At 41.2% G+C, this 27,271-nt stretch overlaps 1 protein-coding gene across 2 annotated transcripts in view; it reads left to right on the forward strand.

Annotated features, from left to right (window-relative positions):
- PANX1 (pannexin 1) overlaps window positions 1-23,098 on the forward strand; it is a 59,747-nt gene extending 36,649 nt beyond the window's left edge. The window contains exons 3-5 of one of the 2 annotated variants that reach the window (XM_025357405.1): window positions 15,940-16,163; window positions 17,165-17,820; window positions 18,375-19,561. In XM_025357405.1, coding sequence (XP_025213190.1) covers window positions 15,940-16,163; window positions 17,165-17,820; window positions 18,375-18,454 — 960 coding nt within the window. In that variant the 3' untranslated portion in view covers window positions 18,455-19,561. Of the gene's footprint in view, window positions 1-15,939; window positions 16,164-17,164; window positions 17,821-18,374 lie in introns of both variants that reach the window. The other variant, XM_025357406.1, reaches the window with a different exon arrangement.
- The last annotated feature ends 4,173 nt before the right edge of the window (window positions 23,099-27,271 follow it).

Below are 27,271 nucleotides of genomic sequence, written 5' to 3' on the forward strand. Positions count from 1 at the left end.
ACATTGTCCAGATCCATTCATGTTGCTGAATTTAACAGGATATCATGTTTTTTTAATAGCTAAATAATATTCCATTGTGTATATGTACCACATTTTCTTCATTCATTGGATGATGGACACTTAGGTCAATTTCCGTGTCTTTGCTATTGTGAATAGCTCTGCAATAAACATGGGGGTGCAAATAACTTTGATATTCTATTTCCTTTCTTTTGGATGTATACCCAGCAGTGGGATTACTGTATCGTGTAGTAGCTCTGTTTTTAGTTTTTTGAGGACCTCCATACTTTTTCCGTAGTGGCTATACTAGTTTACATTCCTACCAAGAGTATAGAATGTCCCCCTTTCTACACATCCTCACCAGCATTCATTGTTTTTTGTCTTTTCGATAAAAGCCATTTTACCTGGAGTGAGGTGATATCTCATTGTGATTTTGATTTGCATTTCCCTGATCAATGATGTTGACCATTTTTTTCATATACCTGTTTGCCATTTGAATTTCATCTTCTGAAAAATGTCTATTCAGATTTTTTGCCCATTTTTAAGGTTTTTCTTTTTTTGATACTGAGTTGTTTGAGTTTCTTATATATTCTGGTTATTAATCCCTTGTCAGATGGATAGTTGGCAAATATTTTCTCCCATTCTGTGGATTGTCTCATCATGTTAATTGTTTCCTGTGCTGCACAGAAGTTTTTTAGCTTGAAGTGATCCTTCTTGTCTATTTTTGCTGTGGTTGCTTGTGTTCCTGAGGTCTTACACAAGAAATTGCTTATCCAGACTCACGTCCTGGAGTGTTTCTCCAGTGTTTTCTTCTAGTAGTTTCATGGTTTTAAGTCTTATATTTAAGTCTTTAATCTATTTTGGTTAGATTTTTGTATATGATGAGAAATAGGGATCTGAGTTCAGTCTTCTGCATATGGATACTCAGTTTTCCTAGCACCATTTATTTAAGAGACGGTCATTTCTGTATTGTATCTTTTTGGCACCTTTGTTAAAATGAATTGACTATAAATGAGTAGATTTATATCTGGGTTCTCTATTCTATTTCCTTGGTCTGTGTGTCTGTTTTTATGCCACTGCTGTGCTATTTTGGTTGCTATGGCTTTGTGGTATAACTTGATATTGTGATGCCCCAGCCTTGTTCTTTTCGCTCAGAATTGCTCAGACTACTGTGGGTCTTTTGTATTTCCATATACATTTTAGGATTGTTTTTTCTATGAAGAATGTCATTGATATCTTGATACATTTTGCATTGAATCAGTAACTTGCTTTGGGTAGTGTGAACATTTTAACAATATTAATCCTTCCAATTCATGAACATGGAATATCTTTTAATTCATTTATGTCCTCTTCAATTTCTTTGATTAGTGTTTTATAGTTTTTATTGTAGAGATCTTTCACTTCTCTGTTGAGGTTTATTCCTAGGTATTTTATTTATAGCTATTGTTAATGAACTTACTTTCTTGGTTTCTTTTTCAGATTGTTTGCTATTGGCATATAGAAATGCTTGTGATTTTTGTATGTTGGTTTTGTATCCTGAAACTTCAGTGATTCATTTATCAGTTCTAATAGTTTCTTGGTGAAGTCTAGATTTCTCTCTCTATAAGATCATATTATCAGCAAGCAAGGATAATTTGATTTCTTCCTTTCCAATTTGGATGCCCTTTCTTCTCTTGTTGAATTACTGTGACTAGGACTTCCACTACTATGTTGAATAAAAGTGTTAGAAGTGGGCATCCTTGTCTTCTTCCATATCTTAGAGGAAACGATTTCAGTTTTTCCCCATTCTTTGTGACACTAGCTGTGTTATAAATGGTCTTTATTATATTGAGGTGTGTTCCTTCTGTACTCAGTTTGTTGAGGGTTTTTATCATCAGGGAATGTTGACTGTTACTGAGTGCTTTTTTGGCATCAATGGAAATGATCATATGGTTTTTGACCTTCCTTCTGTTGATGTGATATATCAAATGTATTGATTTGCATATGTTGAACTATCCTTGCATCCCTAAGATAAATCCCACTTGGTTGTGATGAATGATCTTTTTAATGTGCTACTGAATCAGTTTGCTGAATCATTTTATTGAGGATTTTTATATCTATGTTCATCAGAGGTATTGGCTTATAATTTTCTTATGTCTTTGTCTGATTTTGGTATCATGGTAAGACTGGCTTTATAAAATTATTCCCTCCTCAAAGGACAGTTTGGAATTATTCCCTCCTGAGCGTCTTTGAATACTTTAAGTAGGATTGGTATTAGTTCTTTTTTAAAAGTTTGGTAGAATTTAGCAGTGAAGCCATCAGGTCCTGGGCTTTTCTTTGATGGGAGACTTATGATTACTGCCTCTCCCTTGTTACTTGCTATTGGTCTATTCCGGTTTTGTATTTCTTCATGGTCCAATCTTGGTAGGTTGTATGTGTCTAGAAATTTATCTATTTTTTTTTTTTTAGGTTTTGCAATTTATTGGCGTATAGTTGCTCGTAATAGTCTTTAGTGATCCTTTGAATTTCTGTGGTATGAATGATGTCTCCTTTTTTGTCTCTAATTTTATTTATTTGGTCTTTCTCTTTTTTTAGTCTGTCTAAAGGTTTGTTGATTTTGTTTATCTTTTCAAAAAACCAACTTTTAAATTTTATTGATTTTTGTATTGTTTTTAAGTTTCAATTTTATTTATTTCTGCTCTTTAATAGTCTACTGAATTTGGGTTTGGTTTGCTCTTGCTTTTCTAGTTCTTTAAGGTCTATCATTAAGCTGTTTATTTGAAGTCTTTCTACTTTTTTGATGTAGGTGTTTATTGCTTTAAACATCCCTGTTGGCTTATCTGTGAGAATGTGTCATTTGCTAAAGAGCAGAATGTTCTGCAGCTATTGGATGAAATGTTCTGTAAATGTCTGTTGGGTCTCTTTGGCCTACAATGTAGCTTAAGCCTGATATTTCTTTATTTTCTGTCTAGATGATCTGCTCAATACTGAAAGTCGGGTGTGAAGTTCCCAACTATTATTGTATTGGGGTTTATCCCTCTTTAGCTCTAATAATGTTTTCTTTATATATCTGAGTGCTCAGCATTGGGTGCTTATATATTTACAATTGTTATACCCTCTTACTGAATTGATCCCATTATCATTATATAATGACTTACTTTTTATCTTTTTACAGTTTCTGTCTTGAGATTTATTTTATCTGATATATGTATAGCTATTCCTGTTCTTTTTTGGTTTCTGTTTGCATGGAATGTATTTTTCAGCCCTTCATTTTCAGCCTATATGTGTCTTTATAGGTGAAGTGAGTTTCTTGTCAGCAGCATATGGTTGGGTTTTTAATCCAGTGAGCCATTCTTTCTCTTGATTGAAGAATTTAGTTCATTTACATTCAGTGTTATTATTGATAGATAAGGGCTTACTACTGCAATTTTGTTATTTGTTTTCTGGTTGTTTTGTAAGTTTCTCTTTTTTTTCTTTTTCTCTGTCTTCACTTGTGTATAAGAGATTTTTTGGTAGTATGTTTTAGTTTCTTGCTTTTTATTTTTTGTGTATCTATCATAGGCTTTTACTTTGTTTGCCATGAGGCTACACACGAGGCTGTGATTGGAATTAAGGTATCTTCATTTTAAAATAATTGGTTATGCGGTTGGGCATGGTGGCTCAAGCCTGTAATCCCAGCATTTTGCGAGGTCGAGTCGGGCAGATCACCTGAGGCCAAGAATTCAAGACTAGCCTGACCAACATGGAGAAACCTTGTCCCTACTAAAAATACAAAATTAGCTGGGCATGGTGGTGCATGCCTGTAATCCCAGCTATTCGGGAGGCTGAGGCAGAAGAATCGCTTGAACTTACCAGGAGGCAGAGGTTGCAGTGAGCTGAGATCGCACCATTGCCCTCCAGCCTGGGCAACAAGAGTGAAACTCCATTTCAAATAATATAATAATAACTATTATTATTATTGTTGTTGGTTATGTTATTAACCTTTTATTTTAAACTGAAGATAACTTAATCCAATTACAATGAAAATTAAAAAACAAGCAAAGAGAAAACTAAAAAATTCTGGACTTTAACTTCATTCCCCCCCTCCCTTTCAACTTCTTGTCTCTTTATATCTTTTTATATTGTCTATCTCCTAACAAATTGTTGTAATTACGATTATTTTTGATAGGTTTACTTTAGGGTCTTCATTTTAAGGTATGGGTGGTTTACACAATTACAGTGTTAGAGTATTCTGTATTTGTCTGCGTACTTACTTTTACCAGTGAGTCTGTAATTTTAGATGATTTCTTGTTGCTCATTAGCATCCTTTTCTTTCAGACTGAAGAACTCCCTTTACCATGTCTTGTAAGACAGGTCTAGTGTTGATGAAATACCTCAGCTTTTGTTTGTCTGGGAAAGTCTTTATTTCACCTTTATGTTTGAAGGATAACTTTGCTGGTCATGATATTCTAGGTCGGAAGCTTTTTTCCTTTGGTGCTTTGAATATGTCATCCCACTCCCTCCTGGTCTGTAAGGTTTCCACTGAAAAGTCTGCTGCCAGATGTCTTGGAACTCTTTTATATGTAATTTGTATCTTTTCACCTGGTGTTTTTGAGATCCTTTCTTTGTCCTTCACCTTTGAGAGTTGGATTATTATATTCCTGGAGGTAGTCTTATTTGGGTTGAGTCGTCTTTGTGTCCTTTAACCTTCTTGTACCTGCATATTATATCAGGCATCTGCCTGGTGCTTTATTTTACTATGACTGAGCCTGATATCTAAGTTGCAAGACAGTATCCTCTGTACTCTTTCCTGTCCTTTCACCAAGTTGAAAGATCTCTCCCCAAGCTGCACTGCTTGGAGTTGGGAGAGGAGTGATGCAGGTGTTCCCCTGGCTGGTACAGTTAGTGTCATATTGGGTCACATCCCAAGCCCACTGTTTCTAAGACCAGTGCAGCACCAGGGCTTGTCCAAGGCCTATAGTTACTATGTTCTGATTGGCACTCAGATTTATTTGGGGCCCTAGGTCACTTTAGTCAATTGGTGGTGAAGCCAGCAGGAGTCACGTTTCTCCCACTGGGGCAGAAGATTCCCCTCTGGCCCAGGCTGGTCTAAATGCTTCCTTTGTGGGACCTGGCAGAAGTCTGCCTGGTGTTGTGTGTGGCTATGACAAGGTAACACTGAGTTCCAATGCAAAGTCCCATACTCACTTTGCTCTCCCTCCTTCAAGCACGCAGATTCTTTCTCCAGACTGTACTGCCTGTTTTTAGGGAAGGGGTAGTGTAAGCAATGCAAGACCGTCCTTCCTACTCTCTTCAGTGCCACTTACCATGTTATGTTAAAACCAGGTACAGTGATTGCTCATCTGATTTTTTGGTTCTTAAGAAGGTACTTTCTTGCCTAGATACTTTATATCTTTTTATATTATCTATCTCCTAACAGGGGGGTCAATCATTGGAGGGTTCAATTCAGCCATCTTGCTCTGCCTCCTCTCATGTGCTCTCAAATTCTTGCTCACGTTTTTCATATATGATATTCAGCACTCACTAGGAAATAACTAGGTGTACAAGAAAACCAAGAGAAAAATCAGAAATGGAAACAAACCTGTTGGAGATTCAGATAGTAGATTGATCAACCATGCATTTTAACTAATCATTAATAATATATTCAAAGAATTATGATTATATGGAGATTTTTACAGGGCACTGACTGCAAATTGCACCAAAAGAATCAAATGGAAATTCTTGAGCTGAAAACATTTAGTCACAGTTGATTTCAGCTAACGTTGATTGATATGCTAGAATGTATGTACAGTGGCAGAGAGCCACAGATGACATGGTCCCTTCATCAAGGAGCTCGTTGTTAGTGGAAAAATAAACATGGAAGAAGGCAGCGAAAGGGAATAATCAGCTAAATGGTAAAAAGAGAGTGTTTCAGACAGCAGTGAACTCTGTTAAATGCTGCTGCAGAGAAGCCAATGCAGTCTGGGAGAAATAAAACTTACTGGATTTAATGAAAACATTGGGGATCCAGCAGGAATGATTTTAGTGGAGAAGTGGGAGGCAGATGGCTGTGGTGAAGAGTGAATGGGAGGTAAGGAAATGAAGATGATTAGACAATTTCGTCACAATTTTTTTTTTCCTTTTCATAAATTCTCTCTTCCTGATAACCAGAAGAGAGAGGAACAAGCTGGGTGACAACTGGAAGGAAAATACAGGCCCAACAAGCACAAAAAAAGCACTGCCTGGGAGGGTGGGAAGCACTTTCTGGGAGAGGCATGGCCTGCTTGGGAGCAGTGGGCCATTGATTAACTATGCAGGGTAGGTTAGGTTACAGGGGACTTTGAAAACTAACCAGATAGATGGGCTAAATGCTGGAGACAGCGGGAGCCATTGCAGGTACCTGAGCAGGGTGAACTTGGCAATTCCAAGAGTTAAGCCTCAGTGACGGTGTGCAGGAGGGAATAGAGGCAGGGAGAGCCACTTGGTAAGCACAGAGTGAGGGTTCTCATTAGGGAACAGAAAGGAAAAGAAGCAGTTATGTCTAAGAGGGCAAAGAGCAAACAAAAAGCAATACTCTGTGTCTTATTGCTGATTAGAAGATCACGCAAAAGGATAGTCAAAAGTGATGTCAAGGGCCTAGACCGGGGGTCAGCAAACTTTTCTGCAGAAGGCCAGATCATAAAGTTTTTTGTCATTGCAGATCACACGGTCACTGTCGCAGCTACTCAGTTCTGCAGAGTAGACATGATCGCTTGTGGCCAGATTTGGCTCAGGGGCAGCAGTTTGCTGATCCTTGGTCTAGAGTGACAGCAGTTGAGGTCTAGGGTGACAGCAGAGGAGGTGGGAAGCGCATCTTTTCTAAGGCTTGGGGCATCTTTTCTAAGATATGGAAGTAACAAGATGTGCCGATTTGACGTGGGAAGATGAGAGAAAGATCAGGATGAAGGACATGACCAAGGTTTCAGGCACTGGATGGAATGACACCTTCATGACACTTGAAGAAGCAGATTTTGGAGGAAAATCAGAGAGTTCTGCTTGAACGTGTTGAATCAGATGCTCCATGGTCCAGAGGATGTGTCAGGTGGGCAGTGAGATATGGTATCTGGAGATTGCAGGCTAGAGTAGAGCTATAGATATGGCAGATTGTCAGAAAATAGATAGTGTTTAAAGCTATAGGAGTGGATGGGATTTCTTAGGGGGTGATTTTATGTAGACAGGGGCAAGGTCTGAGGGCTGCTCCAACATGGAGAGAGGGTGGGGTAGGACCAGTCAACAGAGGAGACACAGAGAGGTGGGGTGATGAGGAAAGTGTTAACAGTGTGTGTATGCTTGAAACGCAGGGTATCCTGTAAAGAAAGATGGTGTCAATGTAATAACCTGTGTCAAATGCTGCCAAGAGGGTGAGTAAGGTGAGGACTGAGACTTCAGTTAACTCTACATTTGGGTGGCGTCATGGGTTGAATTGTGTCCCCTGAAAGATATGTTGAAGTTTTAACCCAGTGTGCCCTAAACTGTGACACCTTATTTGGAAATACAATTATTGCAGATGTAATTAGTTAAGATGGGGTCCTGTTGCAGTAGGATGGGCCCTTAACCCAGTATGACTGCGGTCCTCATACGAAGAGGGGAAGTTGGACACAGACGTGCTCAGAGGGAAGACAACATGAAGACACTCAGGGAGAAAACAGCCGCATGCCCACAGGGGACTGGATTGGAGTTACGCTGCCAAGCCAAGGAATGCTGGGGCGCCTGGAAGCTGGAAGAGGCTGGGAGAATCCTTCCCTGGAGACTCGGGAGGGAGCATGGCCCTGCTAGCACCTTGATTTTGAACTCCTCACCTCTAAAACCATGAAAGAACAAATTTCTGTGGTTTTCAGCCATCCAATTTGTGGGATTTGGTCGGTAATGCCGGGAGTTAGAGAGAAATGAAGTTTCAGCCTAATTGGAGAAATAAAACCTATACCAGATACGAATATTAGTGTGTGGCTTTCTGAGGCCAGATTCAGTAATCACACCTGCTTTATTTCTACGTTGATCTCTGTTTCAAGCTTTTCTTTTTCTTTTTTGATAAAATATATATAACATAAAATTTACCTTTCTTTTTGTAGGTGTATAGCCCAGTGGCATTAAGTACATTTACATTGTTGTGAAACCATTGCCATTATCCATCTCCTGAATTTTTCATCATCCCAAACTGAGACCTGCACCTATTAAGCAGTAATTTTCCGTTTCCCCGTCCCCGCAGCCCCTGGCAACCTCCATTCTGTTTTCTGTCTCTCTGCATTTGCCTATTCTAGATACCTTATATAAGTGAAACCATACAATATTTGACCTTTTGTGTCTGGCTTATCTCACTTAAGAAAATGTTTTCAGAGTTCATTCATGTGGTAGCATACATCAAAATTCCCTTCCTTTTTAAGACTGAATAACATCCCATTGTAAGTTTGTACGGGATTTTGTTTATCCATTTGTCAGCGGACACTTGGTTGCTTGCACTTCTTGCCTATTGTGACTATTGCTGCTGAGAACATCTGTTCGAGTCCTCACTTTGTTTCTTTTGGATACATACCCCAAAGTGGAATTGCTGGATTATCTTTCAAGGATAAAAAGGCTTTCTTGTGGCTTCTCCACACTGAGCAGACTTGGGACTGTTAAACTGTTAGGGTCCTCTCATTCAGACTCCGAAGGCCAGAGTGGTCAGTGCCTTTTCCGAGGTCCCACAGCCAGATGGCAGGTGAGCCCACAGCCTCCTTCAAATTTCAGGCATGTTTCCCATGTGGAAAGGTCCAGTTCTAACTTCTGTGGCTTCAGAACTCTGGACTGTAGCCTGTAGGTGATGGTTACCTGCTGATGAGCTGCAGTCAACACAAGGAGAGTCTTTCTGGCAGAAGAGCTGTCCAGCAGGGGAGCCCACTGTTGACCCAGGAGGTCCTCAGTTCACCATGCTCATGGACTTGCCTAATTTCTTCCCATGCCTGTATTCCTTACCTTGCTACTGTTTCTTCATAGAAAACTCAGTTCCTTAGCTGTTTTGGATACTGGCTATGCCTTCCTCATGCCCTCCTCCTTGCTGTCACCTTCTCCCAGTTACCCCTCATTCATTCAGGACTCAGTCATGCTCATCCTCCTTCACCACTCCAGGGTGACTTCTGTGTCCTCCTAGATGGCACATCTAGCCTCAGTCTCTGTCTCATCTGCAAGAACTTTTACCTCCTTTCCATTTCCATCATGAGTTCCTGTGGCCACCTCATTCTGAACTTGCTGTCACTTAAAACTAACTTCAGACATCCCACTCCCTATCTCTACCTCCTGCCCTCCAAGGCCTTCCCCAACCACTTTCAAATAAAATGGAAGCTTCACATGAAAATATCTTGCCATAATTCTGCTTAATTAATTCTTTATCTCTTCAGACTGTAAGCTTTATGCAGGCAGAGACCATGACCATGTCTTGTTTATCCCTGTACCCCTGAGACAATGCGTAGTCCATAGTGGGTGCTTGAAGAGTATATGTGGAAGGGAGGAGGGCAGTGAGGTAGCTGTGTGTCCTGTTCAGAACCAGACTTGGTTCTCCAGGAGCATCCTGACAAAGGATGGGGGATTAGAGGCACAGGGTTGATTCAGCACTTCTCAATTTAATTCTGATGCTGAAGTTAGGAGAGTTCAGTTCCTCCAAAGAAGTTATTTAGTGTAATGTTTAAGTCAGCACTGGTATGACACTATTATGATCAATGGTGTCATTTCTCCCTAACTGACTTTGATTTCTCCCTGTCTTCCTCCTTCCTTTCTCTCCCACTCCTTGCACTACTGATGGCCTCTAAGGACAGACTGTGAGGCCTTTGCTGGAGATGCAGGTACAGTCAGGGGGGCCGGTAGGTGGTGCTCTAAGACTGCTTGAGAACTGGCTTTTTTTTTTTTTTCTTTTGAGTGTTCTGTTCCCTTTGTTCAAGTTTCGAATGTAGGAGGCAACTATTAGTAAGATTTCTCTCTGAAACAGGAAAGTCAGTTTTTGACTGAAAAAAAAAAAATAAGAAAAACAAGAACAAAATTAAGAGAGTGGGCAAATCTTTATTTCTCTTAAGTAGACTCATAGAAACTTGGTTGGAGGAATCCTCTGAGGCTTCCGGACCAGAGGCTTCCAAACCTTAGCGTTGCCAGAGTGGCCTTGTGAAAATTCAGGATCCCGAGGCCATCCAGGCCATTCGGTTGGAGCTTCTATGGTTAAGGTCAGGAATGTGGTTTTTATCGGCTTCCCAGGAGATTCCGATGTGAGCCCTTCCTGCCTTACAATGTGGGCACCACCCATGTAGACCATTTCTCAAATTCTCTGTGCATGCAGATCACCTGCGGATTTTGTTGAACTTCAGGCTCTGATTCATCAGATCTGATGGGGACCTGCAATTCTGCACTTATAACAGACTCCCAGGTGATAACTGAGGTTTGTGGTCTACGGACCACACCACTCTTTGAGAAGTAAGAACGCAGAGCCAGGGTTGGCAAACTACGGCACACATGCTTGAGCCAAATCAGTCCATACCTGTTTTTGTAAATAAAATTTTATTGGAACATAACTGTGCCCCATTTGTTCACACATTATCTGTGGCTGCTTTTGCACCATAATGGCAGAGCTGAGCAGCTGCAACAGAGACCATGTGGCTCTCAAACCTGTCATATTTATTCTCTGATCCTTTACAAGAAGACTGTATGGATCCTTAATCTAGAATACTCACACTCTCCCAGATAATCACAAACTGCCTTGAAAGGGAGCTCCTTGCCTCATAGGACAATTCATTGCATTTCATAGATCCGTGGGAAGGCTGTTCCTTGTCACTTGGTTCTACTTATCTTGGTAGGCATCTTTTCCTTCTTCTGTGAACAGATACTTTGCTCACTGTCTTCTCCAGGGCTCTCTCCGTGATGGGTTCCCTCCAACTACACTTCAGAATGTCACCCAGTGCAAACCACAGCACCTGGGGTGCAGAATAGAAGCCATGCCATCTGTATTTTCTACCTTCTGTAAGCTTCTCAGGGTGTGCACATTAGCTTTTAGGGGTAGCCATTCACTCATGACTCCCGCTGTCTAGGATTGTCTGTAAGTGCGATATTACCTGAACAGCATATAGCCAGAACAGACATCCTTCATGCATCTTTTTACTCCACTTCCCCAGTGCAGGACGTTCTTGGTTCACCTACTTCCTACTTTCTGACCACTTTTGTCCATTTCTTCCAAGATTCTCTTTTTGCCCGACCCTTAAATGTTATAGGGTCTCAGGCCTGTCCATGGTCTTCTCCTTCTGCCCATTCTTCTTGGATTATCTTAACCATACAGTTGGCTTTGACCACATATGTGCCACCAAATCCTGAATTGTACAGCTAGATTATTTTTCTTTACTTTCAGTTATCTACTACACACCAGGGCGTTTTGACCGCAGGTGTCTCATGTTCAAAATCTCTCGTCTTCTCAGGTCTGCCTCCCACCTCACTCCCGTCTGCTCTGAATCTGGGACTCTTCATTTATTTCACCTGATGGTTCCAACCCCCATGGCCTTGCATGAGCTGCACACCCAGTGTGATCCTCAGTTCTTCTCCTTTTCCACCCCCCTCTTCTGTGTGGACACTGAACTGTCTTCCCCATCTGTTGCTCTCAGATCTGTCTTCTCTTTCTGCCTCTCTGCCACAGTGACCTCCTGCCTGGTCTCTCTCCTTCCCGTATGTTTCTTCTTTGCCTCTATAGTGGTTTTCTGGAATATATTTGATTATGCCCTCCACCAGTGGTACTCCATTGTGTATGGTGTGGGAATTTGTGGCCGCCTTAATTCAGTCTCTGCTTACTCTTTTTGTGAGTTTCCTTCATCTGCTGTAACAAATTACCACAACAGAAATGTATTTGCTCCTAGTTTTGGAGACCAGAACAATCAAGGTGTTGCCAGAGTTGACTCGACTCCTTTTGGTGCATCCAGGGAGAATCTGTGATGTGCTTTCTTCTAGTTCCTGGTGGCTGCTGGCAGTCCTGTGTTCCTAGGATGGTAGATGCATCGCTCCAGTCTCTACCTCTGTTATCACAGGGCTTCTTCCTGTTTGTCTCTGTGTCTTCATTTGGCCTTCTGATAAGGATACAAGTCACTGGACCGGGGCCCACCCTAATTTATCATGACCTTATCTTAATTTAACTAATTATATTTGCAAAGACCTATTTCCAAACAGTATCACACTCTGAGGTTCCCGGTGGTCATGAATTAGGGGAGGGGGGCGGTATTCAACCCAGCACACCCTTCTGGCCTCTGCTCTGGCCACTTCCTCACTCACAGGCTTGCTCATTTACCCTGGTGCTCTGGATGAGTGAGAATTCAACAGACAAGCAAGGAGGAAAGGATTCCAAGCAGAGGAAAGAGGATTCCAAAGGGCCACAGAGGTGACATTTGTGCTGAGTCTTAACAGAAGGCTTTGTTTTATTTTATTGCCGCACTGTACTTTAAGACATATTTCAGGTGTTACCTCTTTTATGAAGCTTCCCTGACCACCTCCCCGGAGACTTTTCTGTTGCCTCAGTACTTAGTACCTACATGTTTTGATGATTTAATGACCAGCTTGTGTTCCCACCTGTCCTGTGTGATCTTGGGGTAGACTCTGCGCCTAGTCTGCGGGGACCATGCATCCAGCCCACTGCCTGGCACATAGCAGGTCCCCAGAAGATGTTTTCGAGTGAATTTACCCATCTGCACTGAATCTCGTAAGATGAGGTTACATGCATTTTAGGGGAGGAGTTGTTCAGTCCGAACTGGATGGTTTTTTGCCGTCGATGAGGTAGAGAGGATTTGAATATGGAGGGAAGTTGTACTGGCTCACCCTCTAGGTTCCTTCCATCTGGAGGTTTCTGTTGTTCTAACTATCACCCCTTCCAGAAACAGCACACATTTTTAAGGCAGATAGATTGAAAATTGTAGTTGGACAGCTGCTTGGTTCCACAAGGATTTGAGAAGTTTCCCTATTCTTGGAAGAGCTCAATACTCACTCGAGCATCGCGCAAAATAGTGCCATCATGGCTTCAAGAGATGCTGAACATCCCAGGCCTAATGTGGAGTTGACACAGCTTAGGAACAAAGCTGTTTCCATCTGCAGATGCACCCTCAAAGCCCTGCAGCTTTTCCATATTTCTTACTTGGTCAAAAGGATTTCAAAGACTAATTTTATGGGTTTTTTTGGATTCTTATTTCCTGTTTTACTACATTTTTGTAGACTCACTGGAAGTTGCCTTTTTATTTTTGGTGGGAAAAAATAAATAAAAAGAGGTTTAAGTGTGGAGACAACCAAGATATGGGGCATTAAATGACGTTACTATAGTGGTGATCAAGGTACAAGGATATTTTAGGGAAATTTATACCTAATATGTAATTTGTTTTTCTAATTACAATGAGCTGTGCTGAGCTATTCATTATACCACTTATTGTACCAAATTATTGTGCCACTGGGCATGTTTTAAAATGCCACAGACTGTAAATAGTCACTTATTAATTCAAGGGAACAGTTTGAGGTGAAATGCCGTTATTCAAATAGCTTTGAAACAAAAGTGACCTATATAGATGTTTCACAAGCCCATTTTAGATACAGTTTTCTCCCTGTGGTTTCCAGATAGAATGCCTGGCTTTCATGGTTATAGAAGCAGCAGAAATTCTGTGTCATACAGTTATGTTTTTAAACTAATGGGCACCCTTCCGATTGGGCATGAATTAAACGAACATTCCTTCTCCCCACAGCCAGCTATGAATTATGCAGCCAAAATTCAGCTAATCACAACCTGCTGTGTGTGTCATTGTGTAGCAGCCCTTTGCAAGTTGGGTTAATACTTTTGAGACACCTCATCCCATGCCAGAATGCCAAAGTAAAGCAGCTGTCTTGGTAAGAGGGCTTTGCAAAGTTTTGGGGCCATTTGTGCTTATTTCTCTCTTGCGTCTGGGGCAGAGATTCCTTATGTGGGTCTGTGATAGTGACAGGAGGCCTGCAAACTAGGATAGGAAAATGTATGACAGCTTTATTTTTTATTCACTTCCAATAAAATTTAGCTTAAAAAAGTTTTTATGTAGGCAACAATCCATAGTGATATTAGCAGTACCTGTGAGTTTGTCACCCACAGAAAATCACAGATCTCCTGGAATATCGTTTGCTCTTCACAACTTCAAAGTGTCAGTAGCTGTTAGATCATCTGCTAGATCCTATTTTAAGTATGAATAAAGAAGTGGATTCAAAATATTAATATTTTGATAACTGTATATCAATATTCTATTTCCTTTGTGAACCTATATATATTATTTTATGCACTTAAAAACCAGGAAAGATTGAAGAACTGTCACAAAACCAAGGAGTCTAGGGAGACATGGCAGTTAAATGCAGTGGGTACCCTGGATTCGATCGTGGGACAGGAAGAGGACAATAGTGGAAAAACAACCAGTGTACTTTACAAATAGAAGTCTGAAGTTTAGTTTCTGATAATGGCACGTGCCAATGTTGGCTTCTTAGTCTTGATAAATGTATCACAGAAATATGAGTCATTAGCAATGGGGGAAACTGAGTGATGGGCTGATGGGAATGCCCTGTACCTCTGAAATTACAGTGAGGGTCATGTTGTGGGGTCTGCCATCCACTTCCAGAAATGTTTGCGCGGGAGGGTTTCATGTCAACTTAAGGCCATCATGACCTCTTCCGTTACAGCTCTGAGAAATGGTGGAGATAGACCCATCCAAAAGTAAGGAGAAGTTTTCCAGAGGAGGCAAGTACTTGAGAGTGTGTTCAATTGGAAAAAGATGTCTCTGGGTTCAGAGAGGTTGGCAACATAGTCTGATTCTCACTTACCAGCTTTGTGATCTGGGGCCAGAAATTGCTCCCGGCTTTCTCTTCCCATTTGCAGAATGGAGCCATATATAGAGTCCCTGTCAGGGTTGCTGTGAAGATTGAGTGTAACATGTCCACCTAGCTAACCTTTTTGTGGTTACCTGGAGTGTTTGAGTGCCTATTCCATGCCAGGCCCTTTGCTAAGCATTTTCCATCAATTATCTCCTTTAATCTTCATGACATCTCTATTCCATGACCTTTTCATAGATAAGGAAACTGAGGGTCAGAGACTCGGTAACCTCACTCCCCAAGGCCACAGTGCTGAGCTTCAGTTCAGATCTGTGCTGACTGCCATTTACAGTCTTCCTAAGTCTTCTGCTGAGGCTAAGCCATCTCTGACCAACTGGTGGTCTTGGTTACTGGGGTGCTCCTCACCCTCTCTGACGTGTGAATCCCATCTTGTTTGGTGTGTGTCTGCACCCTGATCTGGACGCTCTCCTCTTGATTCCCTTGCCCGTTGTGGATGGCCTTTCTGAGCCTCAGTTTATCCAACTATACAATGAGGGTGTTGGACTGCCTTCAAAGTCTGTTCCATGTTCATTCTGCATTCTGTTAATTCAACTGCTTATTTCAGCTGTCTTATTGGGATGATTACTGAATCACTGAAGTCAAAGCTTTTCTAATTTGTTTTGGGGGAAGTTATATGTTTCTTTGGCATTTTCCCAGGTTCCAGAGGAGGGCAAAAATGGAGCCGTATGCCTTAGTTGCTTCTTAAAACCACAAAAATTAAACAACAAAAACCCAGCAGAAGCCTTTGTGATAGTTATAGGTTTTTTAACTGGGATTTTGTTCAGGGAATGGGAGTAATTTTATTTTTTTGTTTTCCTTCTGTGATTAGAACGTGCACACCATGTGTCACCATGCAGTTGCTGATTACTTCAAATTAATACCTATGGAAGAAAAAAAAATAGGTAGTTACCAGTGTCAGATATTACCTGGACAGGGGAATTTAGCCATAAGAAGTAGTTATTAGGTAATGAGCCCAATTTCCACAATGCACATTGGTCTCAAGATATGAGAAAATGAGAGCATCACTTGGTGCCATTAGGTTACTGCATGGGGGTGTCTGTCAAGCCCATGATTTGTTCTCTTGTTTTTCAGTTTTTCCCCTACATCCTGTTGCTCTTTGCGATCCTCCTGTACCTGCCCCCACTGTTCTGGCGTTTCGCAGCTGCTCCTCATATTTGCTCAGACTTGAAGTTTATCATGGAAGAACTTGACAAAGTTTACAACCGTGCAATTAAGGCTGCAAAGAGTGCGTGTGACCTTGACATGAGAGATGGAGCCTGCTCAGTTCCAGGTGTTGCCGAGAACTTGGGGCAAAGGTAACTTAGCCCCAGCAGGCAGCTCATCGGGTTTTGTAGGACAAATTCTCTGCCCTTCTACTGCCAGTCTGGGCCCAGAGTTCTCACTGCTAGGAGGTGGGGCAGCAGCAGAGGCAGGGGGATGTCGTGCACCTAGTGACAGCCTGTAGTATCCAGGGATGTCCACTCTCCCCAAATCTCGCCCCGACCCATCCCACCCATTTGTTTGTCCTTCTGTCAAGACTCCTTCCCTTGATGAGTGAAACGTTACCATCTCATTTTAAAAATGCAGTTCTTGTAGGGGTAACAGATTTAGGTACTATATGAGGCTTGCTTGCTTTGATCTATTTAACTCCTTAATGGAGATGCACAGAGGATTTCAAGGCAGCTGAGCAAGCGATAAGAGAGAAATGGGGAAGGAGTAGGTTGTGCCCTGCCTTTTCACATTCTTCCTTTGGTTCTTATTATTGAATAATTGGAATAATAATATTAAGAACCATCATTTTTTGAATATTTAATATATCCCACACACCGTATTGCGTTATTTAAGTACATTATCTCCTTTAACCCTCAGAGCAACATTACTAAGTGCATTTGTTAACCTCCCCCTCCACTTTTATTCTGGATAAAAATACTCTTCTGTAGCTATAAGTAAGAGTGCTGGTAACTGAACCATGCCCTTTAGACCCCATAGTTTGTACCCACACCCCCTGAGCTGTCCCACCCCTCGCCTGTAAGAGCGAGGCATGTTACACATGATGCCAGGCATCATTCTAAAAATTTCCAAATATTAACTCATTTAATTAACTAGGCCTTCTATTAAATATTAAGGGGAAAAGTATTTTATTATTCCTTTTCTTCCTCTTAAACGGATTTTATTTTTGACCACTCTACTGAAGTTGTAGGTAAAGAAGTATGGGTGTTTGAAATTTTTAGTGTGACATTATTGAATGTGTATCTGCCTTTAATATTTGATGGTCTTGATGAGTGCCTACGTTATTTTTGTTTCCTTCATGTTTTAGTTTGTGGGAGATATCTGAAAGCCACTTCAAGTACCCAATTGTGGAGCAGTACTTGAAGACAAAGAAAAATTCTAATAATTTAATCATTAAGTACATTAGCTGCCGCCTGCTGACACTCATCATTATACTTTTAGCGTGTATCTACCTGGGCTATTACTTCAGTCTCTCCTCACTCTCAGACGAGTTTGTGTGCAGCATCAAATCAGGGATCCTGAGAAACGACAGCACCGTGCCCGATCAGTTTCAGTGCAAACTCATCGCCGTGGGCGTCTTCCAGTTGCTCAGTGTCATTAACCTTGTGGTTTATGTCCTGCTGGCTCCCGTGGTTGTCTACACGCTGTTTGTTCCATTCCGACAGAAGACAGATGTTCTCAAAGTGTACGAAATCCTCCCTACTTTTGATGTTCTGCATTTCAAATCTGAAGGGTACAACGATTTGAGCCTCTACAATCTCTTCTTGGAGGAAAATATAAGTGAGGTCAAGTCATACAAGTGTCTTAAGGTACTGGAGAATATTAAGAGCAGTGGTCAGGGGATCGACCCAATGCTACTCCTGACAAACCTTGGCATGATCAAGATGGATATTGTTGATGGCAAAACTCCCATGTCTGCAGAGACGAGAGAGGAGCAGGGGAACCAGACAGCAGAGCTCAAAGGTAGGGTTTGCTTTTGGCAGAGGCTACAGAAGCCCACCGAGAGCTTTTGTAGCAGCCTTGTGGAAATATTGACAGTGTTTACCCTGCCCATCATTTAAACCATTTCCAAGCATTAAAAACCTTAATACCAAGGTTGAGGGGAGGCGGTGGGAACCCCTCAGTATTGAGAGAGAGGAAAATAATTGGTGCTCCTCTACATTTCCAAAGAAGGATAACTTCTGTGCTTTTTCTGGTGTTTCCCTCTTCTCTCTCTGTCTCACACTCTGTCTTGCTCAGCACTCTTCCTTGTCTTTCTTGCTTATTTTTGTCTTATCTTACTGGTTTTCCTCTCTGTACCTCTGATCTCCTCTGTTACTCTCTGACTTTCTCTTTCAAAGGGGACTGAAAGTTTATTGATTCATTTTCTTGTCCTAACTTCACTGTGCTCTGAAGTTAGGCTAAGAAGCAAAACATGGTATAGACTGTGAGAGGAATTTTTGGCAGAAGAGAAATTGATTAGTATTGATAATTCCTGCTATATTTCTGTCATAAATATTTGTTTTCAATTTTGACAGATATGAACATAGACAGTGAAATTAAAGCAAATAATGGAAAGAAGAATGCCCGACAGAGACTTCTGGATTCTTCTTGCTGATGATTTTTTTCCTTGAGCTGAAAATCTGTGACATCTGTGACATAGGATTTAATTTGGCTAAAGCACCCCTGTTGTTTCACAGCTGATTTGCAATAAATGGTTCTTGGTGAAGATATTGAGCATGTCTTACTGAGTCCCTAATGGAAATGATGATCAACAAAAGGTTATGGAAGAATGGTTTATGATCTTCCCATAGGAAGCACCTGAGAGATAAGTAAACTGCAGCAAGTAACTATATGTAAGTCCTCATCAAATGAAAAGCAGAAAGACAAGAACGATTAGTCAAGAGCAGTAGCCCTGTCAGAGCCTCGGAGCAATACGTTTCTGTACCCGTGGTGAGACAAGACCCAGAGCTACTGGAAAACAAGCACGTTGGGAGATTTGTTTTGCTTTCATGGAATAATAACATGTCGGGATATAATTTAACATGAGTTTCTTATGTGCCCTTAAAGACCATTAGACAAGAAAAGCATTCACTGGCTAATGATCCATAGATCGACCTGTGTCCTAAGTTAGGTGTAAGGTCCGATGCCTTGGCCCACATTCGAACTCTCTTTACACTGTTAGTTGTCAACCTTATAAGGTTGATGGAAGTCCCGTCACCACTACTTGTTGCACTATGCCTTGAAGGGCAGCAGGCCCAAGCGCTGCTCTGACTGAAAACTGAGTTAACAAGATGAAATCTAAAGGATATTCACAGTGACTTCAATTCAGGAAGAATGCTTCCAAAAGAGCCCAGAGGGGAAATCTGACATCACAGAAGACATTAATTCAGTCACTTTCGGAGAGTTTGTCTACAGGATGTTTCTCTGTTATCAAAGGCATTTGAAACAGGATTTTACTTAAACAATAATGGAACACAGGAGTATTTAAAGTGAAGAACACTTGGTCTGAATGTGATCAGGGCACGTAAGTGACATTGGCGTGCTTCATATGGCGTGCTTGAAGCCAGAAAAACTTAGCAGTTTATTTTGTTTATATTTAAGCACAGCTTTAAAAAATTCATTTTTGTTTATTCAGTGTCCGAATTGAGGCCATTTGGGAAGAAAATTCTAGCACTGGTGGAGAATTATAGAATAAAGATTACAAATGGTTGGATAAGACAAATGTAAGCTTATTTCATAAACATTTAAAGCAGATTCAGAAAATGTTCAAAACTGTTCCCAATTCCAACTATGTAAATCCTATGTTCACATTTTACACATACACACAAAAAAATCTTTAACATCTGTGGAACTTCCCAGTTTTAGTCTTAGAAAGTTAGCACGTTGCATAAGTTGAGTAATCCTCAGGAACCTCCAAGTTTACTTTTGGCTCTTACAGACAGTTGTTTACATAATCTAATTACTGTTTTCTGAAGAACGGAAGTTATATAAGCTGCTGTCTGCCTTTCAGAATATTCAGAAAAGCAGATTTTATTTGTAGTTCTATGATGTTTTCTGAAATGGAAAGCTGATGATAAATATAAAAGCAGCAATCAGTGCTTTAAGTTATTCTGTTACATGATATTTATTACTGTTGAATTATGCTGTGACTTAGAAATGGCAGTAACCTAAATAATTGAATTTGCAAAATTATTATATTGTCATATCTGAGATGTTCCATCACAAATTTCTACACTGGTTTCTTTTGAAAATTTAAAAAGATTTATGAGATATATTTTCTAGGATATGATTTTTTTTTTACAAAAAGCTTCATCTTCTGTAGGCTATCCGTAATTTGTATTTTGAAATGGTAAAAATTGATATTTTAGGAGACCAGGAAGTCTCCAAGCCATTCCCACTCTCTGAGCTCTAGTAGGGTCTGTGATGTCCCAGTCACCAGTACCAGGTTGGATGTGCAGATACGCATAGGCAGGTCCCATCCTTGAGGACTTCAGAGTCCAGTAAAAGGCAGCAGAGACATGGGCTGGTGCCTAAGAGGAGAAAGTGTAGCCACAGTAAAGGCTATGCCAGAAAACTCCTAGCAAATGCCCTGTGTTCTTGGGAGAGGCCACATTATTTTTGTTTTCTCTCCTGTAGTTTCTGTACCTGCTGGTTTTGAGAATATAGTTATCATTTTTCCCAGAGGCAGATGACCACCTTAAGGTTCTTTAGCTGCAAATCCTCTAGGTTGAAATTTGTGCAAAATAGTCGCAGTGATTTTGAATAGTAAGGGATCCAGTTGCCTTTTGAACCTTCCCTCGCAGGGATGAGAGAACAAGCCTATGGAGGATGTGGAGCCACTGTTGAACAACTGTCAGGGCCCCAGAAGGCTGGTGTGGAGGCCTGGGGATACCTTTCAGCTTGGAAAAAAAAGTATTTTTAGGACAGGTAAACTCATCCATCTACTGTGAGCTACTGGCTTGGAGAACGACTTTTGAGGAGTCAGTTTCCTGAGGAGAAATGCTTTTATAAAAGCACTCATTGCTTTGTAAAAGGAGACAAACAGATCCTAAATGACCACTCCAGGGTTGCTGATTTTGTTTCTGGCTCACGTCTGCCTAGTAAACCACCAGCAAGCTGCTGAACCAGGCTGGAAACAAGTGTTGCAGCTGGGAGGGACACAGAGTACTCTGAAAGCAGCGTTCCAACACATCTTCACTTTTATGAAGGGATAGACAGATACTTCCATCATAGAGATTCTTAAACTTCGAGGGGTTACAACACCCTTGCAAATATTTTTATAGCTATGGACCCTCTCCTCAGATCTACAGCCAACATTTTCAGTGCACCTTAGGAGGTCATTGTAGTCCATGCCTCTGAAAAAGCTGTGCTCCAACGGCTGAGGAGCAAGCCACACAGCAGACAATGGGGCTCCCTTTGCCTTCATGAAAGCTACTTCCCCCAACACTAAGACTCAGCTGTACGTTTGCTTAGCTCAGTCACATTTACATTCTTCTGGGTGAACTGTACCTTTTGAGTACCTGCCTTCATTTTCTAGAGTCAGACCTAACAAGGTCAGTGGAAGCCTGGGCAGCAGCGGGCCTAGAAAGACCAGGCAGCCGGCATGAACTGCTGTTCTCTCCCTGACCACAAGGCGTTGTCTTCCTCCAGGGTCAAGTAATTGTTCCTGTTCCGCCTCACAGGAATGTGGGGAGGAAGGACATAACACTGTAACATGCTATGTCCTACTTTACAGTTGTACTGTGAGAAAGCTGGAAACTTCCACCTGTTCAGTGGGTCTGGTTTGCATGTTTATGTTTCGTTTGTGGGAACTGCTTGTCCAAGAGAGAGCTCAGGTCAGGGCAGTTTGTGCCTGTGAGAATTAGCTCAGCTATCAGAGGCAGATTTTTAGACACCTTTTTAAAATGTGCTCGTGTTTGGTTTGTTTTCCTTATTGTCAGTCTTGGGTCAATCAAAGGTTTGTAAGGGTGAGAATTTTTATGCACTGCTGTATCACAAGTGCTTAAAACAGAGACTGGCCCAGATGAGGCATTCTGTAAATGTTTGTTGAAATGAATGGACAAACTCTTAGGATAAATCCTAATTTGTTGGCAACTGTGATTTGATTTTAGAAGGCAAACGTGATTTTATTTTTAGAAAGGAGAAGGGAAGGGGAGGCTCATTAGCCTCTTGGTAGTGAGAGGAATATTTCTGCAAATGAATAGGTTTCCACCTTAAGTAGTGATGGTCCTTAACTTCTTATTATGGAGTGAGTCTTGACCACTTTCCAAATTCAATACAAGTTCAAGATTGCCTTTCAGTGATTAGGGAAATTGAAGCTTTAAAAGAATAAACCTCTTAAAAGGGGATGTTGATGGAAATGTACAATTACCAGTAATTGAGGTTTTATCTGAGGGGATGGAGATGATGAAATGGTTCCTTCTGAGAAGTTGTTGGCATTTTGGCTTTATTTTTCACAAATAAAGTGAAACCATTTAAAACGATTGACAACAATGATATTGTGTCATGTGGAATACAATAGATATTAATCTGTGGTTGGTTTTTCTGCCTGCTTTAAATGAAATGTGTTATGTTTCGGGTTTCCTCTTTTAGCTGTAAAAATACTTCATCACTAAAGCATGAAATTTAATCAGCAATTGTTCTTCAAGTTCCTGAAAGCTCTAAAAGTTTCTTATGACTTGAGTGGTTTTTTTTCCCTGCCCACCAGAGGAGAAAGCCCTTGTAGAATTCTGCAGTGTTACAAGTGTTCCCTATAAAAACTGAAACCATCAGCTACTCTGTAACAAGCTGGCTTTTTAAAAGCACGTAATTACAATTTAATGGTATTCTGTAAAATGGTGCTCTAGGCATAATTTAAATTCTTTTTAATGACTATATTTCTTCAAAACTTTGAAAGAAAAGTGTGTGTTCTTTTTGCTGCATCCTTTGTAAGAAGACTGCCAACAGATGAAGAAGGACTTTACAAATTAAGGCCATCTTGGTTTCATTTCCACAAAGATGAGAACAAATCATGGTGTTAAGAAAGGATCCTTAGAAGAACACAAGAATCTTGAAAGCCCTTGGTGGTTATCACTATTATATTTCATATTTCCACAGAAGTCACTTAGCCAAGCTCTGCATTTTGAGCCTGCTGACTTTCATTTAAAGAAGAATGAAAGGCTGAAAATCCAGGCTGCTGTGTCTGTACATAAAGGTCAAACCATGTTTGAGTTCTTCACTGTTGTGTCCACCTAAATAAAACTGAGTAAGTAATGAAAAATGTCTTAATATTTCTTGCCTTCCCTTTCGGGCGAGTCATTTCATGGAAGATGTAATGGGAGATGCATTCCAAAATGTCTTGAGGCTCATTCCTCTCTGCTGGAAACATAAAATTCAGTAGGCTTCATGCTACTTGCTAAAATCCAGCTGGTGGTAACTAAAGGAAGAAAATCCTTGATTATGGGCCCACAGATTCTGGAATTTCTAAAGCACAAATCACTTGCTTTCTGATTGAGGATTGTTTGCCTGGGCTTGGGAAAAAAAGATCAGCAACCATGTGCTGCTAAACATGGGTTCTCCTGCTCACCTCTCTCAAGAGGAGGACTCCTTTGTACAATGGTCAATTAGTGCAGCTTGCTATTGTGGGTAATCAGAGCCATGTGAAATTTTAGTGCCATTCCTGGCATATCACAAATATAGTAAATTCTCTCTAAATGCTAGCTTTGACTATCTTGCTCACCAGCTGTTCCCAGGGTGGCAACCCGGGACCCTTCGATGTTGTATTCGTTTTCTCTTGCTCCATAACAAATTACTGCAAACTTAGCAGCTTAAAGCAGTACACATTTATCATCTTGCAGTTTCCTGGGTCAGGAATCTGGACACAGCTCAGCTAGGTCCTGTGGTCAGGGATTCACAGTGCTGCAACCCAGTTGTGGAAGGTTGTGTTCTCATCTGAAGCTCAACTGGGGAAGGAGCTGCTTCAAAGCTGCCCCGGGTTGTTGGCAGGATTCATTTTACCTAACTCGGAATCAACTGATTTGGGACTTTAATCACATTTGCTGAAACCCTCCACCTTGGCTATATTATCTTGGCTAGAATCAAGTCACAGGTCCTGCCCACACTCTAAGTCAGAGTCATGGGGCCACCTTACACTCTGTCAGCACAGATAACCTAAATCCTACCTTGTCTGTCTCAGAGACTTGTAGCTTTACCCCCTTGACAGTCTTCTGAGGCCAGCCTCTGTTCCCAGTGGTGGATTGATAGTCTTACTGTATCTAACCCAGCTAACACATTTCATGTCTATGGTCTTTCTAGAATGCAGTTGTGATTAGGCAAACGTTTCCTACCATTTCACCATCACCAGTTTTAAATTCCTCAGGACTCTGTATGGATTTCAGGACAAAGAACAACCTTGTTTCTTAGACCATACAAGGCCCCACCTCTTCAAGATCATCACATACCCACTACTCTCCTTCTCATCTCTGACACAGCCTCCTGCACTGTTTCTTAAAAGTCTCTCTGCTTTCTCAGCTCTGTCTGTCCTCACTCGCCTCATACCTTCTATTCAGAAGTCAGCTCCAGCCTCCCCAGCAGGAAGTACTCTTGACCTGTCCCTCCCATTGTCCTGACTTAGATGCCCTCTGTGCTTGCCATTACTCTTTGCCTCAGTGCTTAGCATTCTGCACTACCTCGATGACTTTGTTTGTCTCCCCCTACCTTGGAGGCCCTTGAGGCAGGGTTATGCCTTCCACATCCCTGTGCTCCCAGCACCTGGCACACAGCCTGATGCCCATGTGCTGAGGGATTATTTAGACCCCTGTCTGCCCCCATGAATGCCTTCTGAACATGTCCAGAGTGGGTGACAGCATCAAGTTAGAAGTGAATTCTTCCCCCAAGCCTTATCCATCTCTATCACGACTCCTCCTACTTTGCCCAATTTGAAGTGGCCAAGTACAGCTCGTCCTGTATTTCCTTCTCCTATTTTGGTGATTGAGGGCTTAACTTGAAGGCTTTCTGAAGCACTTCTAAGAAACTTCTCTTGATGATGGTTTCTCGCATCTGCACCCATGCTAATTTACATCTGAGTAGCCTCACTTTTCTATGAGTTCTAACATTCACCACCTTATTTGAACTCCGCAGTTGGGGTGCGCTATTGATCTGAGATACTTAATGCCATTGTAGTAAGAATAGTGATGCCTTTTCTGTTTATAATTTGTGTCCACCCAAGGAAGATGTTTATGAAGTTTTCCCCAACCTTCATCCCCCTCCTACCACCACCCAGTGCTGAGAGCAGAGGAGGAAGGAGAGAAGCCGAGCTGGAGGCTACCGACCTGTGTCCCCCTTGATAAAAACCAAATTACAGTAACTAAACTGCAGACTTGAGGTAATTTGCTGATCAAATCCTACCTCATTTCCCCTCATATAATGCCAGTGTTCTGCATTCCCCTCTTTGAAAGGGGAGTGGAAAGAAAAGGCCCAAATGCTCCTCTGTGGTACACCAGAGGCTGTGGAGACCCCACAGCGGGAGGAGAAGCATGCCAAGCCCATGAATGAAGAAAAGTCAAAACAGATCTTCCCAAGAGCCCTGTTCCACTATTGCAATGTGCCTTTTCTCAGACACAAGGAAATGGAAACAACTAAAGTGTTACCAAAAAATCATTTCCAAATTCCCAGAAATGAAATTCACATTACCTCAGGAAGCGAAGAATCCAATAATAAAACCCAAGCTTTCATGGAAGATTCAGGAATGTAAAAGGAAATGTTCTCATGGTAATTTCAGAGGTAAAGAGACTCAAAGAGATTTGACTCATTTGTTCATTTTGAATATCGGAACTGTTAGAAAGGAAGCATTAAGTACAGAGGCCTTTGGAGTTCCTTATGATATTTCTAAGTAACCCATGAGATAAGGGAAGCTTCATTTGAAATGAATTACCCAAAACTATGGCTGTGGCAAAGAAAGCAGAAAGAAAAAAAAGAGTAAACATTAAAAAAAAGAATAAGGGGTCAGGTGTGGTGGCTCATGCCTGTAATCCCAGCACTTTGGGAGGCTGAGGTGGGTGGATCACGAGGTTAGGAGATTGAGACCATCCTGGCTAACATGGTGAAACCCCGTCTCTACTAAAAATACAAAAAAATTAACCAAGTGTGGTGGCACGCACCTGTAATCCCAGCTACCCGGGAGGCTGAGGCAGGAGAATCGCTTCAACCCAGGAGGCAGAGGTTGCAGTGAGCAGAGATCATGCCGCTGCACTCCAGCCTGGGAGACAAAGCAAGACTCTGTCTCAAAATAATAAAAATAAGAATAAAGGATGGTCTAGACAGTCTGTCCAGTTGAATATGAGAGACATGTATAAGTAACTTTAAATTTTCTAATAGCCACATAAGTGAGTGAAATTAATGGTTATTTTAACCTAATATATCTAAAAGACTCCAACTTGTAATCAATATAAAATTTTACTTTTTTTATTCTACATTTTAAAATTTCAGTGTCTATATTTTACTTAGAGCACATCTTATTTCACACTGGCCTCATTCAAACAGCTCAATAGTCGCATGTAGCTAGTGACTACCATATTGGACAGAATAGGCTGACCAGACTGTTTTATGCAAGTCTGTTCCCACCTAATGAAGTGTTCTTCACTGTCCATGTGTCCTTGTCAATGTCTTTCTTTTGACCTGGGATTCTCTTCCCTTGAGGTCTGTCTCCTTTCTGCAAGATTAAGTTGCCCTCTAAGCAGAATTGGTTAACTGGATGCATATTCTCACCTGCTCATAGTGATGCAAAACTACCTCCTCCCTTTGAAGCTTTTTAATCTGAAATAAACTAGTAAGAACTGGGCTGCTTCCCCAACAGTCACACTATCTTGCCTTAATTGTCATTATTGATGTTTATTTTTTTTGTTTTGTTTTGCTGCTTGTCCTTGTTCTCATAAAGGCTACAAGTCTGTTACATTCAAGCATCTTCGTGCCTTCTTAGTAGTCTTTGTTAAAGAAAAATTATTTGATGCACTTGTTAAAGCACAGGACAGCAAACTTTATTAAGGAGCATCACAATAGGTATCAGGACTTTCACTGTGGGAAATGGGATTTCACAGTGGGAGAGGTTGGGCTCAGCTTTGAATACAGCATGGGAAAGTGGAAATTTATAACCAAGAAGCAGGGTAGGGGTCAGTGGATGGAAAATTACTAAGAGGAACCATCAGAAGTTAAGGAGATTCTGGCCAATTCAACCTAACAGTAGGAGCAAATAATCTGTCAACCTCCCCACCCCAACCTCAGTCTAGCAACATGCTGAGCACACACAGCAAGCTAAGGGGAGATGGATGGAAGCTGAAAGTCAGTGTGTGGGTGATGCAGTGTTTCACCCTTCTGGGAACAAACTGCAGGTGCTCATTCTTTAAACATGGAGAAAGCAACGTAATAAGCGCACATGGTAGAATCCCTCCAAAAGTTT

Source organism: Theropithecus gelada, chromosome 14, assembly GCF_003255815.1.
Source record: "Theropithecus gelada isolate Dixy chromosome 14, Tgel_1.0, whole genome shotgun sequence".
Lineage (NCBI taxonomy): Eukaryota > Metazoa > Chordata > Mammalia > Primates > Cercopithecidae > Theropithecus > Theropithecus gelada.